The sequence below is a fragment of the Martes martes genome, assembly GCF_963455335.1.
Source record: "Martes martes genome assembly, chromosome: 3".
NCBI classification, from domain to species: domain Eukaryota; kingdom Metazoa; phylum Chordata; class Mammalia; order Carnivora; family Mustelidae; genus Martes; species Martes martes.
The window spans coordinates 173,855,268-173,879,865 of NC_137890.1; the positions used below are offsets into that span (position 1 = coordinate 173,855,268).

At 34.5% G+C, this 24,598-nt stretch overlaps 1 protein-coding gene across 1 annotated transcript in view; it reads left to right on the forward strand.

Moving 5' to 3' along the window:
* The window catches only part of ERBB4 (erb-b2 receptor tyrosine kinase 4), a gene marked incomplete at its 5' end in the record, with an annotated part of 585,211 nt that overhangs the window by 85,554 nt on the left and 475,059 nt on the right, over positions 1-24,598 (forward strand). The window contains one exon of the mRNA XM_080799443.1: positions 5,761-5,947. Coding sequence (XP_080655569.1) covers positions 5,761-5,947 — 187 coding nt within the window. The remainder of the gene's footprint in view (positions 1-5,760; positions 5,948-24,598) is intronic.

The following is a 24,598-nucleotide window of genomic DNA, read 5'->3' on the forward strand; positions in this document are numbered from 1 at the left end:
GACATACTTTGAAAATCCTGGGAACATTATAACTTCAGATTTCATATTTTTTCTTAAAATAGTTTATGGGAGAACAGTTGTAAACTTCTACTCATATATTTTTTTCTGGATTTATTGCTAATATGGATATATTGCTAATATGAGAAGCTGGTCAAGTTTCTTTCTTTCTTTTTTTTTCATTCTTTTGGTTTCCATCATCAAATGCCCTAAGCAGAACAAATCATCCCTTGGGTTAGAAAAGTTTTGAAGCATTTAAGGCTATAATGATCTTCAATTATATTCACTTCTTGAACAAAGCAGCTGTAGAAGCATACATTGACAATGGAAATCCATCAGTTTTAGACAGCAGAAACTTACACCACAAGGAGAGAGATATGTCTTTAGGTGGGTATTCACTCTTCAGTTGACAAAATAAGCAGTTTCTTGGAACAAAACGTACTGAGCCAGAACTAGAGTCAGGATTTTATTTTTGTTGGGGCATGCTGATGATTTCTACTTACCACTGTGGTCTTTGGGCACAAGTCATGATTATGTTGTTAAAACAATGTTTTTTATTAGCAGAAATTTCATAAAATCATTTTCAATGGAAAACAATATCTAAAAAGACCATAAGCATTTGTTTTCTACTTTTCAATTCTACTGCATTCGACAGCAATTACTGAATGTCTGTTCAGTGCCAGAGTCTGTACTAAAGGCTATAACATACACAGAAACAGTATAAGGAACCAGTTCTGTAATTTAGAAGTAAATCACAAGTTGAAGAGGCAAGATATAAAAAAAGATATAAAGGGGGGAAGCGCCTGGGTGATTCAGTCGGTTGAGTGTCTGCCTTTGGCTCAGGTCCTAACCCAAGGGTCCTGGGATAGAGCCCCAGGTCTGGCTCCCTGCTCAGTGGGGAGTCTGCTCCTCTCTCTTGCTCTCCCTCTGAACCTCTCCCTCCACTCATGTTCTCTCTTCCTCCTAAATAACTAAATAAAATCTTTTTAAAAAATAAAAGATACAAAGGTTATATAATAAAGATTAAAGGCAATGTAATAATATGTATAATTATTTTTATTTTCAAATCACATTGTCTACTGATAGTTTGGGTTATTATCAGAAATAATAACATTTGTAATAGTTACATCTATTGAACATTTACTGTTTGCCAGACACTTTTCTTTAAATAGTTTTTTTTTTTTTTTTAAGATTTTATTTATTTATTTGAGAGAGAGAGAGAAAGAGAGAGCAGGGAAAGGAGCAGAGGGTGAGAGACAAGCAGACTTCACGCTGAGCAGGGAGCCTGATGTAGGGCTCAATCTTGGGACCCTGAGATCATGACCTGAGCCAAAATCAAGAGTTGAAGCCTTAACTGACTGAGCCACCCAGGTCCCTCCCTCCAGACACTTTTCTTATATCTTCTAATCCTTATAAAATCTTTTTAATAGAGTTGTTGCTATCTTTTATTTCAAGATAAAGAAACTGAGGCTCAATGAGAGTAAACAATTTTAACAAGACTGCGTAACCAGCAAGTGTGAAGCCTAGTAAGTGTGAACTATTTTGAGCTTAACTTTGCTTGGCAGTTGAGCCCACATTTCTCACCATTACTCTAAGGGTCTAATTAAACTCAGTTTCTAAGTGAAGTTGGAGCTAATGGTGAATGTGTTAAGAAGAATGATAGACACTATGACATGCTCTAGGCGAAAGACTGATAATACAGCCTCCATCCCCAGTGTTTGTCTTTGTGTTATCACTGTACTTTGGAGCACTTGATAATTATTGTATACAAGTTAAAGGATAAATTGTCTTTATAATGAATGAAAGAATTTTACTTTTTCGACCAAATGATATTGGAAAATATTTTTGATCTCTCTTCTAAGAACACAAAGGGATTAGATTTCAACCATTGGGACAGTGATTGAAGGAGGATTTGTAGGGGTCCAGAGGTAGACTATTCCAGGCAAATGCAATCCCAAACAAATGTGGTATGAAAATAATACATGCCACTGTTTACCTTTCACCTTTTTTTTTCTATTTCCCTAAGCATTCATCTCTTTAATCCAAAATACTCAGTGTCCCAGGAATGCCTACAGTGGCTTAGAGTTCCCAGTCCAGTGCCAGACATGATAGTTTCATAGGTTCCTTGACCCTTCATCCATTTAATGGACCCTTTGCTCCGTAGGTTTCTACTTTTCTAGGTGATTAGTGTTAGCAGGTTCATTCCTAAGAATTGCGGCACCTGGGATGAGAGTATAAATGAAGGTCTATATATTTTGTGTCATCATTATTTATTTTAAATCAAATAATTATTATTAAAATATATATCCTCCCACTATGACAGAAATATTTTTATAATAACTTGGATGGCCAGGTGAAATGTTAGAATTTTTGGACTCCTCAGGAGTATGGTGGCATGGAGAGAGATGGACTCCAGCCTTTAGCCCCTCTTCTAACCAGTTCTTGGCCTGTACATTTAGCATCTATGTATTTGGCCTGTACATTTAGCATCTATGTATTTTTCACTCACACATCTGCACCTGGACCACCCATCCTTGCTTGGTGTATGCATGTTGGTGGCACAGTCCCCTGACTGGGGAAGAGAACTGGAAAGATGATATCATGGGATCTAGATGAGGGATTAGGGCAATTTGGGAATGAAATTCTGGGATCACAGGGGTCTGGAGCATGGGTCTTCTCTAGAGAAAAGGAATGTAGGTTCCACATGGGCCCTTCTCTTGACTCTATGGACTTTACCTATTGGTAAAGGTATAGGCAGAGAAAAGCAAGAGTGCTCGGCAAATATTTATTGGTTTCTCACTATGTTCCTGTATTGTTGTGGTCACATGAGACATGAATGAACAAATTAAAGTGCTTGCCCTTGCAGAGCTTATATTCTGAGAAAGGGAGAGACAGACTATAAATACTAAATGTAATAAATATATACACTATATAGTAAATTAGAAGGTGATAAATACTATAGGGACAATAAAAATTAGAGCAGGAAAGTTTGTGAGGATTGTTAGTCAGCATTGTCTTCCATTGAAAAGGATAGATTTGACAAAAAACTTGAAGGCAGTGAGGAAATTAACCAAAAAGGTAATAAAAGGGAAAGAAATTCAGGCCTTTAAGAGTATAGTGAGCACCTTGGGGTAGGACCACACTTGGAATGTTAGAAGAACAAGGAAACCAGCAAAATTGGAATAGAGTGAGAAAGGTAGAGAGTTAAAGAAAAATTACAAAAAGAACTGATGACCAGATCATATAGTATTGCACTGTGCAACAGAAATGTAGCGATAGCCATAAAAATATAATTTTAAATTTCCATGTAGCCATAATAAAAATGTAAAAAGAAAGGTTAAAATGAACTTTATTTTTTATTTTTTTAAGATTTTATTTATTTATTTGACAAAGATCACAACTAGGCAAAAAGGCAGGCAGAGAGAGAGAGAGGGGGAAGCAGGCTCCCCGCTGAGCAGAGAGCCGGATGTGGGGATCGATCCCAGGACCCTGATATCATGACTGGAGTTGAAGGCAGAGGCTTAACCCACTGAGCCACCCAGGCGTCCCTAAAATGAACTTTAATAATGCATTTTATATAGCTCAATTTATCTAAAATGTGATTTCAACATGGAATCTTTGAAATCGAGAGCGCATTTCAGTTCATAACAGCTTTACATTGCAATTACTCAATAGCCACATATGGCTAGTTGTTGCTGCATTAGGCAGAACAGATTTTGACTCATTCATGAAAGAATTTTGTCTATTATTTTAAGTGACTTCGGAGATGTTTCAGGGTTTTAAGAATTGGAGTGTCATGGTTTGATTTATGTTTAAAAATGATCAGGGCACCTGGGTGGCTCATTCTGTTAAGTGTCTGCCTTTGGCTCATGTAATTATCCCAGGATCCTGGGATCGAGCCCCACATCAGGCTCCTTGCTTAGCTCCCCTACTTATGCTTGCTCTGTGTCTCTCTCTCTTGCTTGCTCTGTGTCAAATAAATAAAATCTTTAAAAAAATAAAAACACGTCCAAGGGCACCTGGTTGGCTCAGTCAGCTAAGCAACAGACTCTTAAACTCTTAATCTCAGCTCAGGTTTCAGTCCCAGGGTTATCCATTCAAGTATTGCACATTGGGCTCCATGCCGTGCATGGAGCCTACTTAAAAAAAAAAAAAAAAAAAAAAAAAAAATTCAGGTCCAGCCTTTACTGAGAATACGTGATAAGGAATCAAAAGAATTGGAAATAGGGAAACCATAGCAGTGATCTTGATAAGGGAATGATGATGGCTCAGATGATAGCAGTGTTTGATGTAAGAGGTGATTGAATTGCTGATCATGTTAAAGGTAGAACAAATAGGATGGATTGGATTTGGTGTGTGAGAGAGGAGTCAAGAATGACCCCAAGACTTCGGCCAAAATAATAGGAAGGATGGATTGACCACAACTGAGCTGAGAAAGGCTGTTGGAAGGTTGGGCAAGGAAGATGTGTATTCAGATATGCATAGAGGTATCTGAGAAGTCTTGTAGGCATTCAGGTGAAGATGTGGGGTAGCAGTTAATAGGAATCTGGAGTTTAGGGGACAGGTTGGAAGTAAGAGTTTGGAGATCATCAATCTTGAAACTGGATAAGGCCACCAAGGGAATGAGAGTAGATAGAAAAGACAGTACCAAGGATTGAACACTGGGACATCAAAATTAAGAGGTCTATACAGACATGAAATTGACATTAAAATAACATAAAATATTTTACCACCTCTGTATTTTATATATATATATAAATATTTGTATATTTTTATGTTTAATATATTTATATATTATTTATTTTTATATATTTATACATTATATATTTATATTTAATATATATTTAATTTTTTAAAACCTTAATACATGCTGTTCATAGCTGTCACAATGTAGGTTATTTTACTGAAAAACTAACTTTAGATGAAACCTAAGGACTTTTTTATGACTTTCTTTAAAATGTACTACAAACTTTCAAGTAATTAACTTATGCTATGTTAAACAATAGATAGTGAAAATAAAAATTGTGGTTGCAGGGGTGCCTGGGTTGCTCAGCTGCTTAAATGTCTGCTTTTAGCTCAGGTCATGATCTCAGGGTCCTAAGGACTAAGCATCAGGAGGGTGGGGAGAGGGAGGAGAGGCAGGGAGTCTGCTTCTTCCTACTCCTCCCCGTCCCCCTGTTCTCAATATCTCTCTGCTCTCAAATAAAGAAATAAAAATTTTAAAATTTTTGATTGTAATTAAATTAGAGATTATTATCGGTCTTTAATGCATATTGTTTATTATATCTGTGTTTCCCAGAGACATATAAGCTAACTGTGTTTGCTAATGATAGCATTAAACATCAGTATAGCAGTTTAAAATATGTCCCATAGTCTATAGACTGATGCAGCTTCGTTTTACTTGTGATAAGCTTATGAATTTGTTTCTTCTCATAAAAACTTTGGATGATATCTAGGTGTTTTTACCTCATTTTAGTCTGTCGAAAATGAGATATTTATTCCTTTAATTATATTCAGATTCCGAAAAAAAATTATATTCAGATTCCAGCTATGAAGAATGTTTTATAAATGAAATCCATTATTTTACTATAACCACATTCATGACTTTTTTAAAGAGTATAATTCATACTTCAAATGAGAATCTAACCTTTTGTTTTCTTGTATTATTAAGGTAATTATTTACAATATAATGGGAAAATTAATGTACTAACAAATAATCTCTAATTTTTTTTTTAACAAAGGCAATTGTTTTTGTCTTTTCAGTCTATTCGAGAAGTCACAGGCTATGTGTTAGTGGCTCTTAATCAGTTTCGTTACCTGCCTCTGGAGAACTTGCGCATTATCCGTGGGACAAAACTTTATGAGGATCGATATGCCTTGGCAGTATTTTTAAACTATAGAAAAGATGGGAACTTTGGACTTCAAGAACTTGGGCTGAAGAACTTGACAGGTAAGGAAAACATGAAAAATTGGAAATATGCTGTCATTATCAATTTAAATGCAATAAACATACACGTATGTGTGTATGGTTACTGTGGTGTGTGTTATACTGAGGAACACGAGAAAGCATTTAAATATCTAGTCTTTATTCATTTCATGGGAAATAATGCCTTGTGATGCCCTTGCTTTTATTTACAGATACTGTTAAGTGTAGTCTGAAAGATACCATAATACTGTATCTCAGCTGAACAGAAGTACACTCTGAGGAAATGCTCAGTGACTGAAAACTGAGATAGGAAGCAGGTTTAAGAATGCTCCGTTTGGTGGTCTCAGGTGAACAGTGGACCGTGTCATCAAATCTCTGCAATAAATAACACCATAACCTTCACTTTCGTTAGAGCTCAGTAAATACACAGCCTTTATATCTAGTTAAACTAATCTAGTTTTCTGCACAGTCCCTTATTTTTGGAAAATGTACCTTGATTTACTAATTTAGTTTTGATTTCTCTTATTCAGTAACTCACTAAATGTCATCAGAAATTCTTTCTTAAAACGTTTCAATATTATTATTGATTTTCCCCCTTAAGATTGGAAAAAGGTAATTGCTGACAACCTAAACTTATCAACTTGCTGCAAAAAAACAAAAAACAAAAAAACACAACACTTTGTGGGAATTTGTTTTGTAAGCTGGTCCTGGCAATCTTGCAGATAACCTTTCAGTCCATATAGTTCATAGCTCATATAGGCTATCGTAGGAGGTTTGGTACAAGGTTTCTAATCAAGAGTTTTGCTGTGTGTGCCTGTAATTAAGTAGTGCTAATTAGTAATTAATTATTATCTCACAGTGGGATAAAGGAGTTTAAACTATTAATTTAGCCTAAATTAATATCATCTATATTTTGCATCAAAAGACATAGTGATTTTATGTGTGTTTGAGTCCACTCAGTGGTGATGTTTCTTGACACTAAAAAATTACAATTTTTAGAGGTATTGTCTCAAAATACTAAGTAAAAATAACATTGATATTGTCAGGTTACTAAAATTATTTGCTTCTTTAATTTATAGTGGGTATAAGATATTTCAAGTTAGAAATTGCATCATTTTAAGTTAGAAATAGAAATAGCTTCATAGTTGGCCAGACATGTAAGCTAAAATTGGATATTTTGGATGAAGAAAGAAATACTGATTATGTTATTTATTTTGGATATGATTGCTGTAGAATTGATGGCATAATGGTAAATGAAAATTATTCAGAATTTGTAGATTCCTCCATTAACATTTTACTTTTTTGTTCTTTCCTTCCAAAGATAGTTTCCTTACTAAAGAGCAGAGTTTTTGACTAAATTGCTACTTGCATGGAAATAATGATAGGAAGAATTTTAGAAATGGAATGGATAGAGAAAAATTGAATGATTAAAGTGAAGAGTCTAAAAATAATATAATCTGGTTTAAATTTACATAGGAATAATTATGGTTTATTAAATGATCATCCTCTATATTAAAGAAAAAATGAATACATTTTAAACTTTTTACAATACTTGAGTTATGTTATTATTCCATAATATTTGCTACTTGAATAATCTTTTCATTCAAAAAAATCAATCTTTAAAGAGCTCACTTATTTATTTTTACATTTAACTCAAATATTTTTATATTTGAGTATATATATATATATACACTACTCAAATATTTTTAAATTATTTAATCAAAATTATGCCCACTTAAACATACCTTATTTATTGAATGAACTCACACCATGATTGCTTATGATCATGACAGCTTGTGTCATACCAGAATGCAACACTGTAATTTCAAGAACATTATTCCCTATTCTGCAAGAAAGTCTTATAATATTTGTGTGTGTGTGTGTGTGTGTGTGTGTGTAAAATAAGAGACTAACTAATAAGTGGCTAAGTAACTAATAAGTGGCTAAGGAATGAATTGATCAGAACAAAAAATGCGTTTGTTCAAGAGTTATTATTAATTTATTTTTGAATATAAAGAAAAGTGCAATAAAATAAATGGTGGAAAATTTAAGCAACTTAGAAATTGTCCAGTTATCTTAACATATTTATCAGGTGGCTGAGAATTACATGTGAACATCAGCCCAGCATCATTGATCTTACTCTAGGTGATTAAAATCAATAATGTAACTCCAATTTTGAAAATCAGAAGTCACACAATAAGCATGATTCTATTTGTGTGTTAGAATATATGGGGAAGGGTAAGAGACACTTCACTGTACATATAGAGAGGAATTGGGGAAGAAATTTGCTTGATAGTTCTATCTTAAAGAGCCAAGTGTTCTAGGTAACCTGGTAAAGTAACCAGCAAACACTGCAATTCACTTCAGATAAGATTGTTTTTGGGTTTTGGAAAGATAATTGTTCTATCTTGTTTGTTTATATGCTATACAAAGCAAGCTGATAAAAATTTAAAACAGTTTTAGGGTTATATTAAGTGTAGGGCTACAGAGTTAGCCCTAACTTTAGGGCTGTCTTATATAATATGAAGGGGAATAGAAAGCCTGTGGAGTAGTCAGATACCTCACTACTTAACTGTCCTAGTGAATTAAAATTTTTAACTTCATTCTTAAAAATAAATAAAATAAAATAAAGTAAAATAAAATAATAAAATAAAATAAAATATTAACTCAGTTCTTAAAGAAACGACTGTATCAGCATCACCTGAGTATTGTTAGAAATGCAAATTTGGGGGCTTTACCTGAGACCTACTGGACCAGAAGCTCTTGTGGTGGGGCCCATCAATATGTATTTTAAGGATCCCTCCAATGATTCTGATGGCCACAAAAGTTTGAGAAACACTGTTCTGTTTTTAATTAAAGATATGTTACCAAGAAATGATATCTAGTTAACCTCCTCACTTACTTGACCTGAATAATTTTCATTCATTTATCATCTCCTAGAGAGAAGGGAAGGGATGGGACAGAGAGGAGATGAATTTGTGACTGAATGGTGAGAAATTCTCCTTAGATTGGGGTGAGAATGAAAAGAGCATACTATGAGTTTCCATTCATGGATGTTTCCATCCATCTATACATGGTTGGAAACATGTGGGTATTAAAGAGCTTGGAGATTAGCAAGATGCTGGGAGTAAACTTTCTTCTGTATTGCCATTTGGTTTGGTACCAACTTTGCATAATGGTAAACCATAAAAACGACAATAATAATCATGGTCAATTTTCCTTTTAAGCAAAATTTTATTTTTAAACACTTTCAACAAGGTAAATAACAAGTACTATTTGTAGGGGTAGGAAGTATGCAGGTTGTAACAAATAATGATGAGATTATGATTTCATATATATATATATGTGTGTGTGTGTGTGTGTGTGTGTGTGTGTATGTAAAATTTTTGTTTATCCCAAAATCTTTTTTGCAACATTGACTTTAGAATAATATAATTTTTTTAAATTACATTTACCTCCTACAAACTCTACCTTTGTGTAAAAGGGGTTTGATTAACTTGAGGACTGTCATATAAGGGTTAATGGTTGGATGCCACTTAACACAGACATAAATTATCTTCCACCTTACATATTCTTATTAATTAGCTTGATGCTCACCAAAAGCTATTCCTTGGACTATAATTATTACTATAGATCTTACTTGGCTACTTTCATTTTCGTTGTGCCCAAAGACAAGAAACATACTCATAAGTTCTGGAAAACTTGTTTTACTGCTGCTGCTCACATTTCCCTGGTTCATTGTCAGTGAGGTGGAACAGAGTGGAGAAGAGGTAGGTCCCGAGGCCAGGGATATGCCGCACAATGTAAAAGGGAGTAAGGAACTTGTCTTGGCAATCCCTAGGTGCTGTGTTAGGTTGGGTCATCCTTTTCTGGTCAGGGGAGAGCCATATTTCCATCAGTGGTCTTTCAGGCACGTAATCATCTTGAGCCCATTGAGAATGGTAGGACTACAGAACTGGAGAGAATTCATTACTTCCTTTGTTAAGGTCACTTGTACATGGCTGTGGTTTTATTAATCACTTCCATGATGGGGTTCTGCTGTTTCTTTGTTTGTTTGTTTTTATCAAATCCTTCTTAACCAAATATCCCTATTCTAAATTCAAACCAACAGCTAATATATTTACAACTTTAAGTCTACAAGCTTCTACTTATTTAGTTACCTGTCTGTCCAAAATCTAAAAGTTGTTTCATTATATGGGGCAAAAAAACTCAAAAAACAAAAAAATCAAAGAAGAACAACAACAAAAAACACTATTATTTTCTCCTTTCTAGAATTTATAAAACTACCTCATCTAGATAATATTGTCCAATCTCATCTATATGTGATATTGTAAAAATGAAGGAATCTTTGAGAAATACCTAGGTTCATATCTGTTCAATTATTCATATTCTATTTATAATGATGATAAACTGAATACAAATTTACTACATAAATATGTACATTTTTCTTATAAAATTTCACCTTAAATATTTTTGAATTTTCATTTTATGAATTATTAGAATATCTCTTTTGAATAGGTGAAATTTGAGGTCATACCAGTATGCAATTTATGTTTTCCAAATTTTACCAAATACTCTCCATATTTTCAGCCCAACACATTCATGTATTAGTGCTTTTATTTAATGTTTTATGGCTATTTTAATTATTTGGCTAACTGTGTCCTGGATCATCTTGATTAGATTATTATTTGATATGTGGAGAAGCAAACATTTTAAACAAAATTAAAATGCTAAAGTTATTTTTGGGAGCCCTCAATAGTAAGGGAAGGATATAGGAAGTTTACTGAGTTCTGGTAGACTAAAAATGAAATGAAATGCTTAGATCAGGAGATAGAACATCTGATGTAACAACATTTAAATTTCTCAACCCCCTTCAGCATTATTCAGTGACAGTCAAGTAAATCACCTAACATTGAAATGGACAGGCCATCTGTAATCAAGTCAGTGTCTGTCAAGGAGCCTGGGTGTGGAATCAGAAAAAAAAAAAACCAAAAACCAAAAACCTATTAAAATGGCAGATCACCCCTTACCATCTGAGTGTCCTTCTGAGACTCAGTCTTCATCTTTAACATTGAGAAGAAAATTCCACCTCAGGATGTTATTACAGACATTAAAAAAGGAAAGTAGAGAACTTGTCAACCACAGCACCTCTCACACAGCGTACGCTCAGGCAACCTTCATCTTCTTTCCTTGTATTGTTTTGTCCCTAGCTTTTCTTTGTGCCAGCTCACTGACAGAACAACTGTACCTGTTTCTGCATATTCAAATAGGTTCTCGTTGCTTCACGGGGGCCTTGAAAAGTGACTTGTTTAGACAAAAAGATGCTCCAAATTTCAATGTCTCTTCAGATGCCACTTTGAAGCTATTTTATGTACAGGCTCTATTTCTCTGGTAGGGAGAAGCCTGAGGCTTTTCTTTGTCTCCTCTCAGTGTGATCGCTGTCGTCAGTACTTCACAGCACTTCTCTCCTGTCTTTCAGTGCCCGTGCCAAGCACCTGTTACCTCAGCCCTTCATTTCAAATCTCTATCATCATGTTTCACCCTTCATTGGCCCTGACATTGGCCTTGACCTAGACAAGAGACATTCATTCTGAGTTTGTTTTCTGACACTAGAGTTGCTAAGCATTCTTCAATGGTTCTGTGAAAGGTCTTAGTCATGTTTGAGTGAGTTCAACTAGCCTAGTTCAGGAGTTGTTGTTAAATACAATGTTTGCCAAAGGTAACTGCTAATATTTACATGAGCAGAACTACTCAGTGTATCGTGGATATCTGAAGGAAAAAAAAAATGATTCCAAGAATACTCCTAGCTTAAGGATCAATTACTTGGAAAATGATTTGATCAAAACTAACCTATAGTGAAAACACTGTGAGACAGTTGGAATCAGTGAAGAGTGGCACATTCTTATGAAGGCATCAGTTTTTAGATCAGGTCCGCAGTTTCTAAAAATGATACTCTGATCAGTGTTTTCGAAGAAGATTGCCTGCGATGTCAGATGGTGTGTATTAACGAGAAGAAGGGAAATTATAATGGTATGTTTCGGTGTGTGGGTAAAACAGAAATATATTTGAAAGTCAATATTTTAAATATGAGATCAGTTAGAGTAGCCACTGCAACATATTTCTAGGACTCATTCTTAGCTTTGGAGAACTCATGAGTGAATTTATGGAATTGAATGAGGGTAAAATGGGAATTTCTTTTTCTGCTGTACCACTCTTTAGAGAGGAAACTGTTACTGGAGCGACAAGGCAAGAGATGGTGGGATTTTCAGGGAATGGAATTATTCCTTCTCCTTCAGCTTTCATGGTTTTAGCTGTGAATACTAGGATAATCTGCTTAAGTCATAAAAAAACAACCCCGTTGTTGATTTCTGTCCCATTTAGGGATCCTGAAGGCATCCCATTCTCTGAACTACATTCTTTTTTTTTTTTTTTAAAGATTATTTATTTATTTGACAGAGAGAGAGATCACAAGAAGGCAGAGAGGCAGGCAGAGAGAGGGGGGCAGCAGGCTCCCCACTGAGCAGAGAGCCCGATGATGCGGGGCTCGATCCCAGGACCCTGAGATTAAGACCTGAGCTGAAGGCAGAGGCTTTAACCCGCTGAGCCACCCAGGCGCCCCATGAACTACATTTTTATTCATCCCTATAGCATCTTTAGGAAAAATATTGGGGGAAACCTAGGATTGTGGAAGTCTTTCAGGAAAATTCCCTACTTGAGACTTCAAACTTCTGTCATCATTCTTTGTTGTCCCTAAGATAGTCCAAGCACTGCAGATTCCCTTTCCTAAGAGAGAAAACATACATATTCTAAGGAGAGAAAACATGTAAGGTCAAAAAACTCCCTTTTTGAACCTCATTTGTTGGGAAAATGTGCTTGTTTGCTTATGACATTTAGAAAGTGGAGGAGAATTTTTGCTCCTCAGGGTCCCAAATGCAATAAGGGAAATTGATAGTGATCGCCATGGGTCCATCATTTCACTTCAAGGAAAGCAGTGAAGATATCAGAATATCTGCCTCCTCACCCTCATCCCAGGACATTATCTTGGTTGGTGTGGCAGACATTCACCCATAAAGAGTTGGCAAATTATCTGTCATCTATCCACCTATGGATATAGATATATAAAATATAGGTAATAAAAAGAAATTAATTCTGATAGAGATATATTTATCATATAGAGATAGAGATAAAGATAGTTAAGTTAGAAGAGACAACTCCAAGCTTGGCAGACCCTAAAACTCTCAGTGAGAGGAAAAAATGAGGATGCACATTGTTGTCTTCAGATGTTACTGAAATCATGATTATTATAATATCTTATACTGTTATGGAGTTTTATACTTTACAAGTGCTTTCAGTTTCCTTTTCTTTGTTTCACACATAGCCTCTTCATGCTGACCTGGAAAGAATCTTTATTGTAATTTTATGTCTAAGAAACCAGACCTAAAGTCTTGTGGCTAATAAGAGCACATTGTTCTAGAATTTAGATCTATTTTCCATCTCTTCCTCTTGTGTCATTCCTTTTTTTTTTTTTTTTAAGATTTTATTTATTTATTTGACAGACAGAGATCACAAGTAGGCAGAGAGTCAGGCAGAGAGAGAGGAAGGGAAGCAGGCTCCCTGCTGAGCGATGCGGGGGGGGGGGGCCCTCTATCCCAGGACCCTGGGATCATGACTTGGGCCGAAGGCAGAGGCTTTAACCCACTGAGCCACCCAGGTGTCCCTCTCTTGTGTCGTTCTTAAGAAATGTTTAGGATAGTTTCTCCAGATGAAACTATATAGACTCTGTGAAATACTAAAGTGGCTGTAGGAATAAATAATCCAAACTTTATACAGAAGCTCTTAAGTTTGTATTTTAGAAATAATTTTCTGATTTTAATTGTTGTGTACTTCAATATATCATGAATGTATGAAAAATGGTGGTAAGGTGACAATAAAATAAAATCACACATACAAAATGGCAAATATTGGGGGCACCTGGGTGGCTCAGTGGGTTAAAGCCTCTGCCTTCGGCTCAGGTCATGATCCCAGGGTCCTGGGATCGAGCCCCGCATCGGGCTCTCTGCCCGGCAGAGGGCCTGCTTCCTTTCCTCTCTCTCTGCCTCTCTGCCTACTTGTGATCTCTGTCTGTCAAATAAATAAATAAAATCTTTAAAAAAAAAAGGCAAATATTGTACTTACTGGATTTGATTTAAAAGTATCAGATCTATTAACTAATTTTATAGCCACTAACATTCAACTGTTGCTTTTTAAAAACCAGGGTTACTGGGGTGCCTGGGTGGCTCGGTAGGTTAAGCAGCTAAGCACCTGCCTTTAGCTCCGGTCATGATCCCAGAGTCTTGGGATCAAGCCCCTTGTCTGGCTCTCTGCTCAGTAGGGAGTCTGCTTCTCTCTCTGCCCCTCCCCCTGCTTGTGTTCTCTCTCACATGCTCTCTCTCTCAAATAAATAAATAAAATCTTTAAAAAATAAATTAAAAAGCAATAAGAATAAAAATCAACTTTTAGTCATAACTCATGTTTATTAATAGGCTCAATTTTACGGGTGAAAAGTTCAGGATTCTTTTGGAAAGTGATGTCAATTCAAATATTTGTTAGCTTTGTTTTTTTCCACTTGGATATTCAAGACACTGTGCTGAGATATGAGTTATTCTAAATTATCTCTACCTACTTGTCTTCTCTCAGTAAATATTATATTTCTGACAAATATTTACCTACCAACCACAATGTGAAAGCATTGGGAAAGTATTTTTCCCAGTTATTATATTATTTATAGTCAAGCATCTCCTTGGGGTCAACAGCCTCCATTTTAATCTGTTTTACCTTCAAAAGCATCAGTTGCCCTATAGAACTTTCTGTGATGATGGAAATATTCAATTCTGCGGCACAACTGAGTAGCCAAATGTGGCTGCTGAGAACTTGAAATGTGGCTAGTTTGGAGGAAATGAATTTCTACGTTTAATTCGTTTTAATTTATTTTTTTTCTATTAATTCGTTTTAATTTAAATGTCCACATGAGGTGATCAATATTAAAGATATTAGTGATCATATTAGACAGTGCAGTACTAAAAGGACAGCATGTTTTAATGAACCCAGGGCTGTAGGCAAGGATATTTACATGCAGAATATCATGAAGAATCGGAGCATCAGCTCTGAATTGAGACTCCCTCCCTTCAAACCCTCTGATTCAACTTTCTAAACCTCAGTTTCCTCATCTTTAAATGAGTATAATGGGAACTCTCTGTTTGTAAGATGGTTGTGAAAGTTAAATAGTAAGTTATAAAAATAGCATTAAATGCAGTTCCTGCAATGAATATATTATTCATTGTTATTTGAGAAGTATGCTTTTGGTAAGAATAATAGAAACAGCCTATTTTTATGATCGTTGAAAACATGTTAGGCCTATATAATCAAATTGTAAGATACACAATATGTCATTTATGATTGGGGACCTGACCAGATCTTATATTTGAATAAGCTGCATTGCTTCTTAATGTGCTTTAAGTTCTGGTTGTTAGAACAGATTTTCCATTTGTCAGAAATGTGACTTTTAAAAAATGAGGTTTTTACTAATATCTTCATTCCCCCAATATATAATTATCTAGTTATAGATAGGCCCCAATGTCTATTTCTTAAATGACTTCATTGAAAGAAATAAGGATTAGGAGAGTATAATGATTTTTTTTAGCAGAGAAACTATTTTGAGAAGTCTGTTGAGGATTCTTTCTGGCATAAAAAATGCCCATGTCTTTAGTATTCTCCATGCCACACTGAAAGTTCATATACATAACACAATATTTATTTAATAATAAATAAGTCACAAAAGAAATTCCTCTATAAAATGTTTTATCAAATAGATGTCTACCATATTTCATCAAATCTAAGTCACTGTCAATTTTAAGAAATATTTATTGGTCATTGTTTGTAGCCACACTAAGAGAAAAAGTGAAAGCCCAACAGAAATGTAAAAGATTGTATGATGAATCAAGATTTTAGAGGTATTAAGTATGAAAAATACATCTTAGAATTGATAAAATATAGTAATACATAAAGAGAATAGAGGTATAACAAACCTCTTACTAACTTTCTAGAAAATAGCTATTCTTGTAATGGTGAAACTGTTTACTGTGAAAGTATATCATATAAGTTATAATAGAAATGGTCAATTTTTCATAAATGATTAATGGAATTTTCCATTCATCTGTATCTATCAGGGAATAAATAAATATAAATTTCCATGGCTCAACACCTTTTGATGTAATAAGCTAACCTGGAAATTTGAATTATTTTTTTTTTCTGTTGTTTCTGAGAGTTATCTGATTTAGTGATTCCACTGGCAAAAGAGATGAAAATATAGTTCCAAAACAAAAAAAGAAAAAAAAATGTTTATTCTAGGAATTTCCTTTAACCTTTTCTCTTTTAGTAATAGACATCAACTAGCGTTTACAACTGTCATAGGATATTAGAGGTTAAAGAAGGTTTTCACTTGTATCTTCTTTGCCAGTCTACCTAGAAGTTCAACACAGTGCTATTCTCTGTTATTGTAGCTCTCATAATATTTTCCCTTCCCCTACTTTTAATACTTTTTGGCCTATTCTCTGCCATATATTTTATATTTCTTTGCTATAATTTTCTTATAGGATAAGTCAAGTTGTTTTGGTTATTGAATCATAACAACCATAATAATTTTGATAAATATTTACTGAGAAAAGTAAAGAAAAACAGTGAACCATAACATTTTCTTTCTCCTAAAACCATTCAAATTACCCAATTTCATTTGCTCTGAGATGCAAATTAGAGGTTTAATTTGCAGTATCAATAATGTTGAAAAAAGCTGATATCAAAAAAGCATTTTTGATTACTATGAAATAAAGGGACTTCAAACTTTAATTATATATTTAATGACATATTTAATGGGCATATTCTGGCAACTATTGACAAATAAAGAATACATTTTAATTTTAATGTTATCAAATTCTCTAAACAATTTGCTTTAATATTTGTGTAAATTATGTATCTGGTGATGTTCAGTGAAAAATCCTATTATAAATTCTAGGCTTTTTTTTTTAAAGATTTATTTGTTTATTTTAGGGAGAGAGCAAGTGAGCATGGGGGGTGAGGCAGAGGGAGAGAGAGAGAGAGCTCCTCAAGCAGATTCCCTTCTGAGAGCAGAGCTCAGTGGGTGGGTAGAGGGGCACTTGATCCCAGGATCCTGAGATCATCATCTGAGCCGAAATCAAGACTAAGCCAACCAAGCACTCCTATAAATTCTAGTTTTTAAACTATATGTATTACTAGAATTCTTTTAATCTGTGTGCCTTTTGTTTTCATGACTTTACCTACTCCTTTTAGCATAATAAATCTAGAAAACAAAAAATACATTAGAAAACAAAAAATACATATAGCATAATAAAGCCCAGGATATATGCAGGACTACTACTATTAATATCCATAATTAATAACCATTTACCATATAGAAGCCAATTATTTACAAACCTGATCTCTCTTCATCTTTATAGTAACCCCATTTAGTAGGTTAGTTACTGTGGTTATTTCCCTTTTGAAGATAAAGAACTGCAGTTTCAAAATGATGGGTAACATGCCAGAGAGCACGCAGTGATTTATGAGTTCAGAGTTGAAGCTAGGTAGTGTAATTCTAGATTTTCCTAGTCTCACCATGTTATAGGGATTATGAAAAGGAAGGAGGTCGTGACACAGAACTTTTTTCATCTTCTGCTATGTACTAATTAGTTGAGAATCTATGAAATGACTCATATGATTCAGATATCACCTTTACAGCGCAGTCCTACCATTTTGTTTCTTAACGAGAATTGGTTTAGTGTAGATAGTTTACCTAAGGAGTTAAATGACTCTAAAAGGATTCATATTGCATAAGTAGGTTGAATTATTGTAATATTAAAAAGTATTTTGTGAGTTTACTTATGTTTATTCCTATAGATAGAAACTGAAATGGGAGAGTACAGGGGCAGAATTAAATAAAATATTCTAACTAGAAATTGACCTCATGACCTTTCCTTTATTAATACTAGAATTCAAAAGAACAGATAAATAACTGTATTTGGCGTGTGCTTTATTTTGTTTTAGTATAGCTCTAGAAGTTGTGTGTTCTGTCAAGATGAGCTTCTTGTCCTTGTCTTAGTCTAGTGATCTTTCTATTATATTATTCCAGAGGTATGATTTTATTCAAGGAACTAGAGGGAAGTAACAATTTAAAAGATTTTTGAAAAGTTATATGTCAGTCTCTATGTGCTTAGGTATGCATTTTCATTTATTAATTAAAATGAACAAAATAAATTCTGGAATTCATGTATAACTCAATTGTAATCCACATTTACGAGGTATCTACAAAATACAATGAAATGTGACTTGAGCTTTTATAGTGTCGCTCAAAGAATACAGTTTAGTACGTTTTGCAAGGAAAGTATGGAACAGATAATGAAAGAGTACCTGGCATATCTCTAGATATATCTTTTATATAGCATGGCTAGAAAAATGAAATGAAACAGGGAAGCAGCCTATGTTATTGCTGTCACTTTTCACATAGTGAATGTGTGGCTGAATTTCACACCTATGCATTACATTGTCATTTCATGTAGTTAGAAATTACATGTCATAATGATAAATCTTTGCAATTAAAATTGTATCATGCTTCAAATGCAGGCCTATGGTGCTCAGGGAAAAGGGGTGAATCAAGAATTAGTGTCTTGGTTCAAGTGCCTCTTAAAAATTAAGAAAATCTAAATACCATTTGTGTAAAATAAATACATCAGAGGTCACAATATATAGGTCATCAACTCCTTTGTGATTTCATTGAAAACCATCTGCATAATTTAAGTAGCTATCCAATTGTTTTATGTATTTAATATGTATTACAATGCACAGTGGCTTCTTACATTAGATTTTGTTCATTATTAAATGAAAATATTGAAAAATACTTAAAACTTAATAGTATTTGTTGAGCCACCTCATGTCAATTTTGATGTCTGATTTAAATTTAAATCAGGGAGAGATTTAGTGTAAATTTTCAGCTCATTTACATTTTAATCCATTAAAATATGACTAAGAGATATTCAGGACCAGAGAAGACTTAAAACATTTTCCTTCTGAATCATAAAATCAGATTTGTAAAGAAGAAATAAACAGTAATATACAGTCCTCAAATTAATAGAAATAAAAGCTCCCAAACTAGAGTGTGTTTCTAAATTTCACGTGTATAGATAAATATAAAATGACAGGCCCCAAATGGTTTTCTTCCTGAAAAAAAAATGTATCTAATTATAATTGCAAATGACTACCTAAACCACTGAACTTGTACTATGGAGAAAATCCTTTGAAAAAATGCTATAAAATCAGTGAGATGCACACATGTCTATGATGTTTGTATAAGAGCCACTCTGTTGCCATTTATAGCTCTCTGATTTGCCTTTCACCCATTAAAAAATTGTAAAACAGTTACAGAGAATTAAGTGCCTTGTTGTATCTAAGGTATACTCTACATTTGGACTTAAAGTCACAATAGTTTGGGAGAGGGCAAAGTAACAAAAATAGAGCTCAGAGATGGAATGATTGAAAGCTTCTTGATCCCAAAATATAACTTTTGCTTGAGAATGTGGATTTATTTTCACAATTGAAATCTAGTCTGTGTGTTCTGGATGAGAAGGTGTGTGTGTGTGTGTGTGTGTGTGTGTATGTGTGTGTGTGTTTAAATTGTGTTCTGTTAGCCACTGTATAGTACATAAGTAGTTTTTGATGTAGTGTTCAGTGATTCATTAGTTAAGTATAACACCCCATGCTCATCACAGCACATGCCCTCCTCAATACCATCACCCTGTTACATCCTTCCCCCACACTCCTCCCCTCTGAATATTATTCAGCCATTCAGAAACAATGAATACCCACCATTTGCACTGACATGGATGGAACTGGAGGGAATTATGTTAAGTAAAGTAAGTTGAGTGGAGAAAGGCAATTACCATAGGGTTTTACTCATATGTGGAACATAAGCAATAGCATGGTGGACCATAGGGGAAGGGAAGGAAATCCAAAGGGGGAGAAATCATAGAGGGAGATGAACCATGAGAGACTGTGGACCCCAAGAAGGTATGTTTGTGAATGTGGAAATGTTTCAACATACTCTCTTCTTTTCCAAACATTCTAAAAGAGTAGAAAAAAACCTTAGCTTTGAAACCTCATATATTTGAAATTCCATACTAACAGTACTACTGACAAGGGAAATGTCAAAACAGTTAAGTGCTATCTATCAGTTTCCTCATCTGAAAATGAGAATTGAATGGAAAAAATGCACGCAAATTGTCTAGAATAGTGATTAGCACAAAATAGATGTTAATTCCCTTCCCGTTTTCCCCTTCTTTAGATTGTTCTCAGTGGAGTAAAAGTATTTTAGAGTATTAAGTTTTTTCTTTGATCTTTGCCACATCTATGTAAGCTGTGCTCTTTATTGGTTCTTCATTGACAGATACATTTGATTTTAGAAAAGCCTAATCTCACTAGCAACCAGAAGATTTGTACTCTCATCCCACTTGTACCTTAGATAAATCACCTAACACCTCTTGTAGTGAATTTTCAATTCTGAAATGAAAGAAGAATTTTCTAAGGTTTTTTTTTTTTTTCCCCCCTCTTCTTCTTTTCTTTTATCGCTTATATTACCTATCTGCTGCTTAGCTCCTGGAAAAGTTCTAAGGGAAAGCACGAGTCACTTTTTCTTAGTTTCTTCCTTAGAACAAGTGAGGAGATGACATTAACCCTTCCAAATCAACAGAGAATGATACTACATTTTTGCTTTGTGAACGCTTGGGAACTGAAGTTCAAACATTTAATTAAAACTGCAACTCCGTGTGAATACTAGGGACCTCTATTAGGGTTTAATTGTTCAGAGTGTATTTATTTCCTAGCATAGGGATAACAACGTCCTGTAGCAATGATATGCATATCCATTTATATTTGGCTGCATGTCATTAAATGTAGATTCATTATTTTTAAAAATAAATTGTTTTACTTCCCTGCTAAGGTGGTGAAACCTCAGGAAAACAAAACAAAACAAACACACACAAAAAAACCTTTGGATGACTTTTAGGGAGGGAAAAAAAAAAAAAAGATCATGAGCTGAGCAACAAAACCAATTTAGTTGGTTTTAAATACTGAGTTAAAGCCAAGGTCTCCCAGTGGTGCCAAGCAAATCCTATTCATTTTTGTTCATTTCTTAATTTCTTAGTTTTTCTCAAAGTATTCAAATGTCCCTGCTGGGGAGAGCTACCAATTCAGCTAAGAATGTGTTTCCCCAGAGATTACTTTTATACTGTATCTGAAACTCATTAATCATCGCTTCCTTTTAAATCTGCATTACACAAGAAAGCCTGGGATTCGAATGCCTAGATATTTCATACTTAGTTCTAAATAAGCAGAAACAACACAAAGTCTATTTTTTCAGCCCTCCTCACGTGCTGAACTTGCCATGAGAATATTTTGATGACTTATTTTAAATGGCTAAGATCTATCTTAAAGGATATATTCTGGGGCTTTTAAAAAATAATTAAAAGACCTACTCATTGTTTGCTTGAGAACTTGAACTTCTAAGAAAAGGGCAGATTCGTGCTAATAGTGTTTTTGGTAGCTCAATCGCTAGAGCACGGCTGGGTCTCTCTGTCAGTGTGTGAAACAGAAGTGAAACATGTGCTGTCAAAACAGCGGAGGTGTGAAGCCCCTGCGGAGAGTCAGCTTGGCTTCCAGACTCAGGAACCACATGAGGCTTAGGGCTTGCGTTCTAAAATTAGCATTCTTACTTCAAAGATAAAGGCTTAGGGAAGGCATCTTGGTGGCATTTTACATATGTTTGCAGATTTATTTCATACGTTCATTTGTATTCTTTTACCCTATACGTAAGGTAGAGTAATGGCAACTTAGACCCTTGATTGCACAGAATCGATGCTCAGGTTTCAACGTAGCTTGTATTTCTACAAGTAGGACCAAGGGTTTTGTTTGTTTGTTTGTTTGTTTGTTTTTTAATTGAAGCAAATAATGACCATGTCTCTCTGACTTGCATGGCATGAAAGCATACTTAGTAACTGTTTCTATATTTTTGCTTCAAATCCGAATTCTGCGACGGAAGGGAAAAGTCGTAGTATGTAAAACATTGCTCTGTATGTTAGGTTACAGAATCAGTTTTCTGTAAAATGATTATAATAATAAATCCGTATGGGTGAACAGGTCCTATGTTTTTCGAAGTTTTTAAAAGAAAAATAAATACTGACACATGCCTAGAACCAAAGCAAAAGACAAATTAGGAGATCGAAGGGAGACATAGAAAACTAGGCTCCTAAATAGATAATAAAACGGAGGCTATGTGTGTGTCTATACATATATATAGTATCTCCATATAACTATAATATAGATAGATGTATGTTTATATACATGTATAGTCACACATGCACAAATACATACATATGGTAATGTGTGTGTAAATGTAGTTTCCAACTATGATGTGTAACCATATACACTGTGTGTCATTAACACGTATGCAAGGAACCACATAATCAACTGGTTATAACCCTGCTTTTCTAATAACCATCTGAAATAATACTTGGCTTCCAAGAACATAAAATTAATTTTCATATAATTCATATAATTAATTCATATAAAATTAATTTTATAGAAAACAGTATACAATTCAATACCCAGAATGGCAAATGAGTAATCCATATGTGTTTATGTCTGTCAACATGGCACTGAAACCTTTTGTGTGTCAGGAAACGTGCCCACAGGCTGAAATGAATGTACAAAGGCATCACATAGGGAGAACATGCTGGAGGGGATTTATTTGATGTTTTCAAAGAGCTCTAGGGTCTGTCTTGCAAGAACCCTTTTGGTTTTCTATTTTTTTTTAAATTAAAAAAAAATTAATGTTTAAAACACAGGACTTTCTTTTGAAACACCCTGGCAAGAGAAAGAGTGAAAGAGTAAATTACAAATGAACTATACCATGGTAGCCTCCCTCTCTCTCTCCTCTTTCTCCCTCAAAAATGCACAACTCCCTGTCTCTCACAACTCTCTTTCCCTCCGTCTCTCTCTCTCTCACTGAAGATAAATGCTCAGCTTCTGTGTGTGTATCTACAGAGATAGCTGCCACAGTCAACAGTCAGGGTTTGTGAAATTACACAACCAGAATTTGAGACCACAAACTGTATTAACTAAGGACAGCATGAAGAAAGATGGTCCTGAAGTGAATACCTATTATATGCACCTAAGTTTTTTTTTTTTTTTTTTTTAGTTACTGGTTTATGTGGTTCTTTATTTAAAACTATTAGGAGATTTATACTTTAACCAAAGGGGAGTTTACTTCAGTGTCCCTTGCACACTTAACCTAAACCAGCGAAGGTTGACACTAGGCTTCAGATCATCCTAACCTTACACCTAGAACATTGTTTTGAGAGCTATAGATTAGGAGGGCATGTTCTGCTAAATGTCCTTTTCAATACACCATATAAAGCTAAGATTTGTTTTTAAAATGACAGAAATTCAACATAGCTATAAGTGATTCAAGTAATTACTTCTTTGCAAGACAAACATAGGTTTGATATCATACTAATATCATTTTCTTGTCATAAATCCTTCATCTTTAACTTTTAAACTAAATCTGGATGGCCGTGGGCAGCTTAATATATCATTATTCATAATACTGAGCTTGCAAAGGATAAATGCATCTTGAAGGTTGATGCTAAAGGAGGCATGTTCTTTTTCCTACCAGGAAGAAAGCATGCTGCTAAACCTCTGTTTGCACACAAAAGATTTTCTCAGACGAGTTTATGTTGCTCGGTGGTTTAGAAGTCAAAACTCTCTTACCAGGGGTAGCCCCCAGGCTGCATTTGATAACAGTGAACAAACAGGTGCAGCCCTCTGTTTTCACATTGCTGGCTTGTCCACATGACAATGGTAGTGTTGTTCCCCAGGGTGGGTGGTGGAGGGATTTGTCTCTGCTGAGAACAAACCCACTCTTGATAAAAGGTTATAATTATTATTCTCAGAGGAAATTCAAAAATATAATTCTACATAGAGATGAAGTTCAAGGCATGAAATTTAACAGGATTTTTTTCTCTCACACAAAGGTCTCAGTGGAATTTAACAAATCATCACTGCCCTGCCTCTGTCCTTCATGAATCATTTTTGCTGCTGTGGGGTTGTATGAAGATTCTAGGTGTGTGACCCATGTTAAATAGTGTTGTTTCTGAGGAGACCTGTTTCAGAATTTCAGGAGGATAGAAATGCTTAAATTTTTCCTTCTCTGAGTCCTTTAGAATCATGTGATAAATAAATCTCACTGATGTACAACTGTATGCATTATAAAAGAAGATTCCTCTATTTAATAGAAGAAATTACATAGCAAATACTAATACTATTAGAGTATTGTATATATACTAAATACTGTATATTATTAGAGCATTTACAATGTAAATACTAAGCATTGCATAATCAAATAATATCATTATTTTCCCAACAGTTATGCTGGTTAAGTAGTATTTACACTCTTTGCAAATATCCTATGGTAGAGATGGAAGTGACCAACTCTCTAATTTACAGATAAGGAAAACCAACCAACCAGTATAGTGAGATGAGGCCTAAAGAAGAAAAGTGACTTTTCAAGGGGCACAG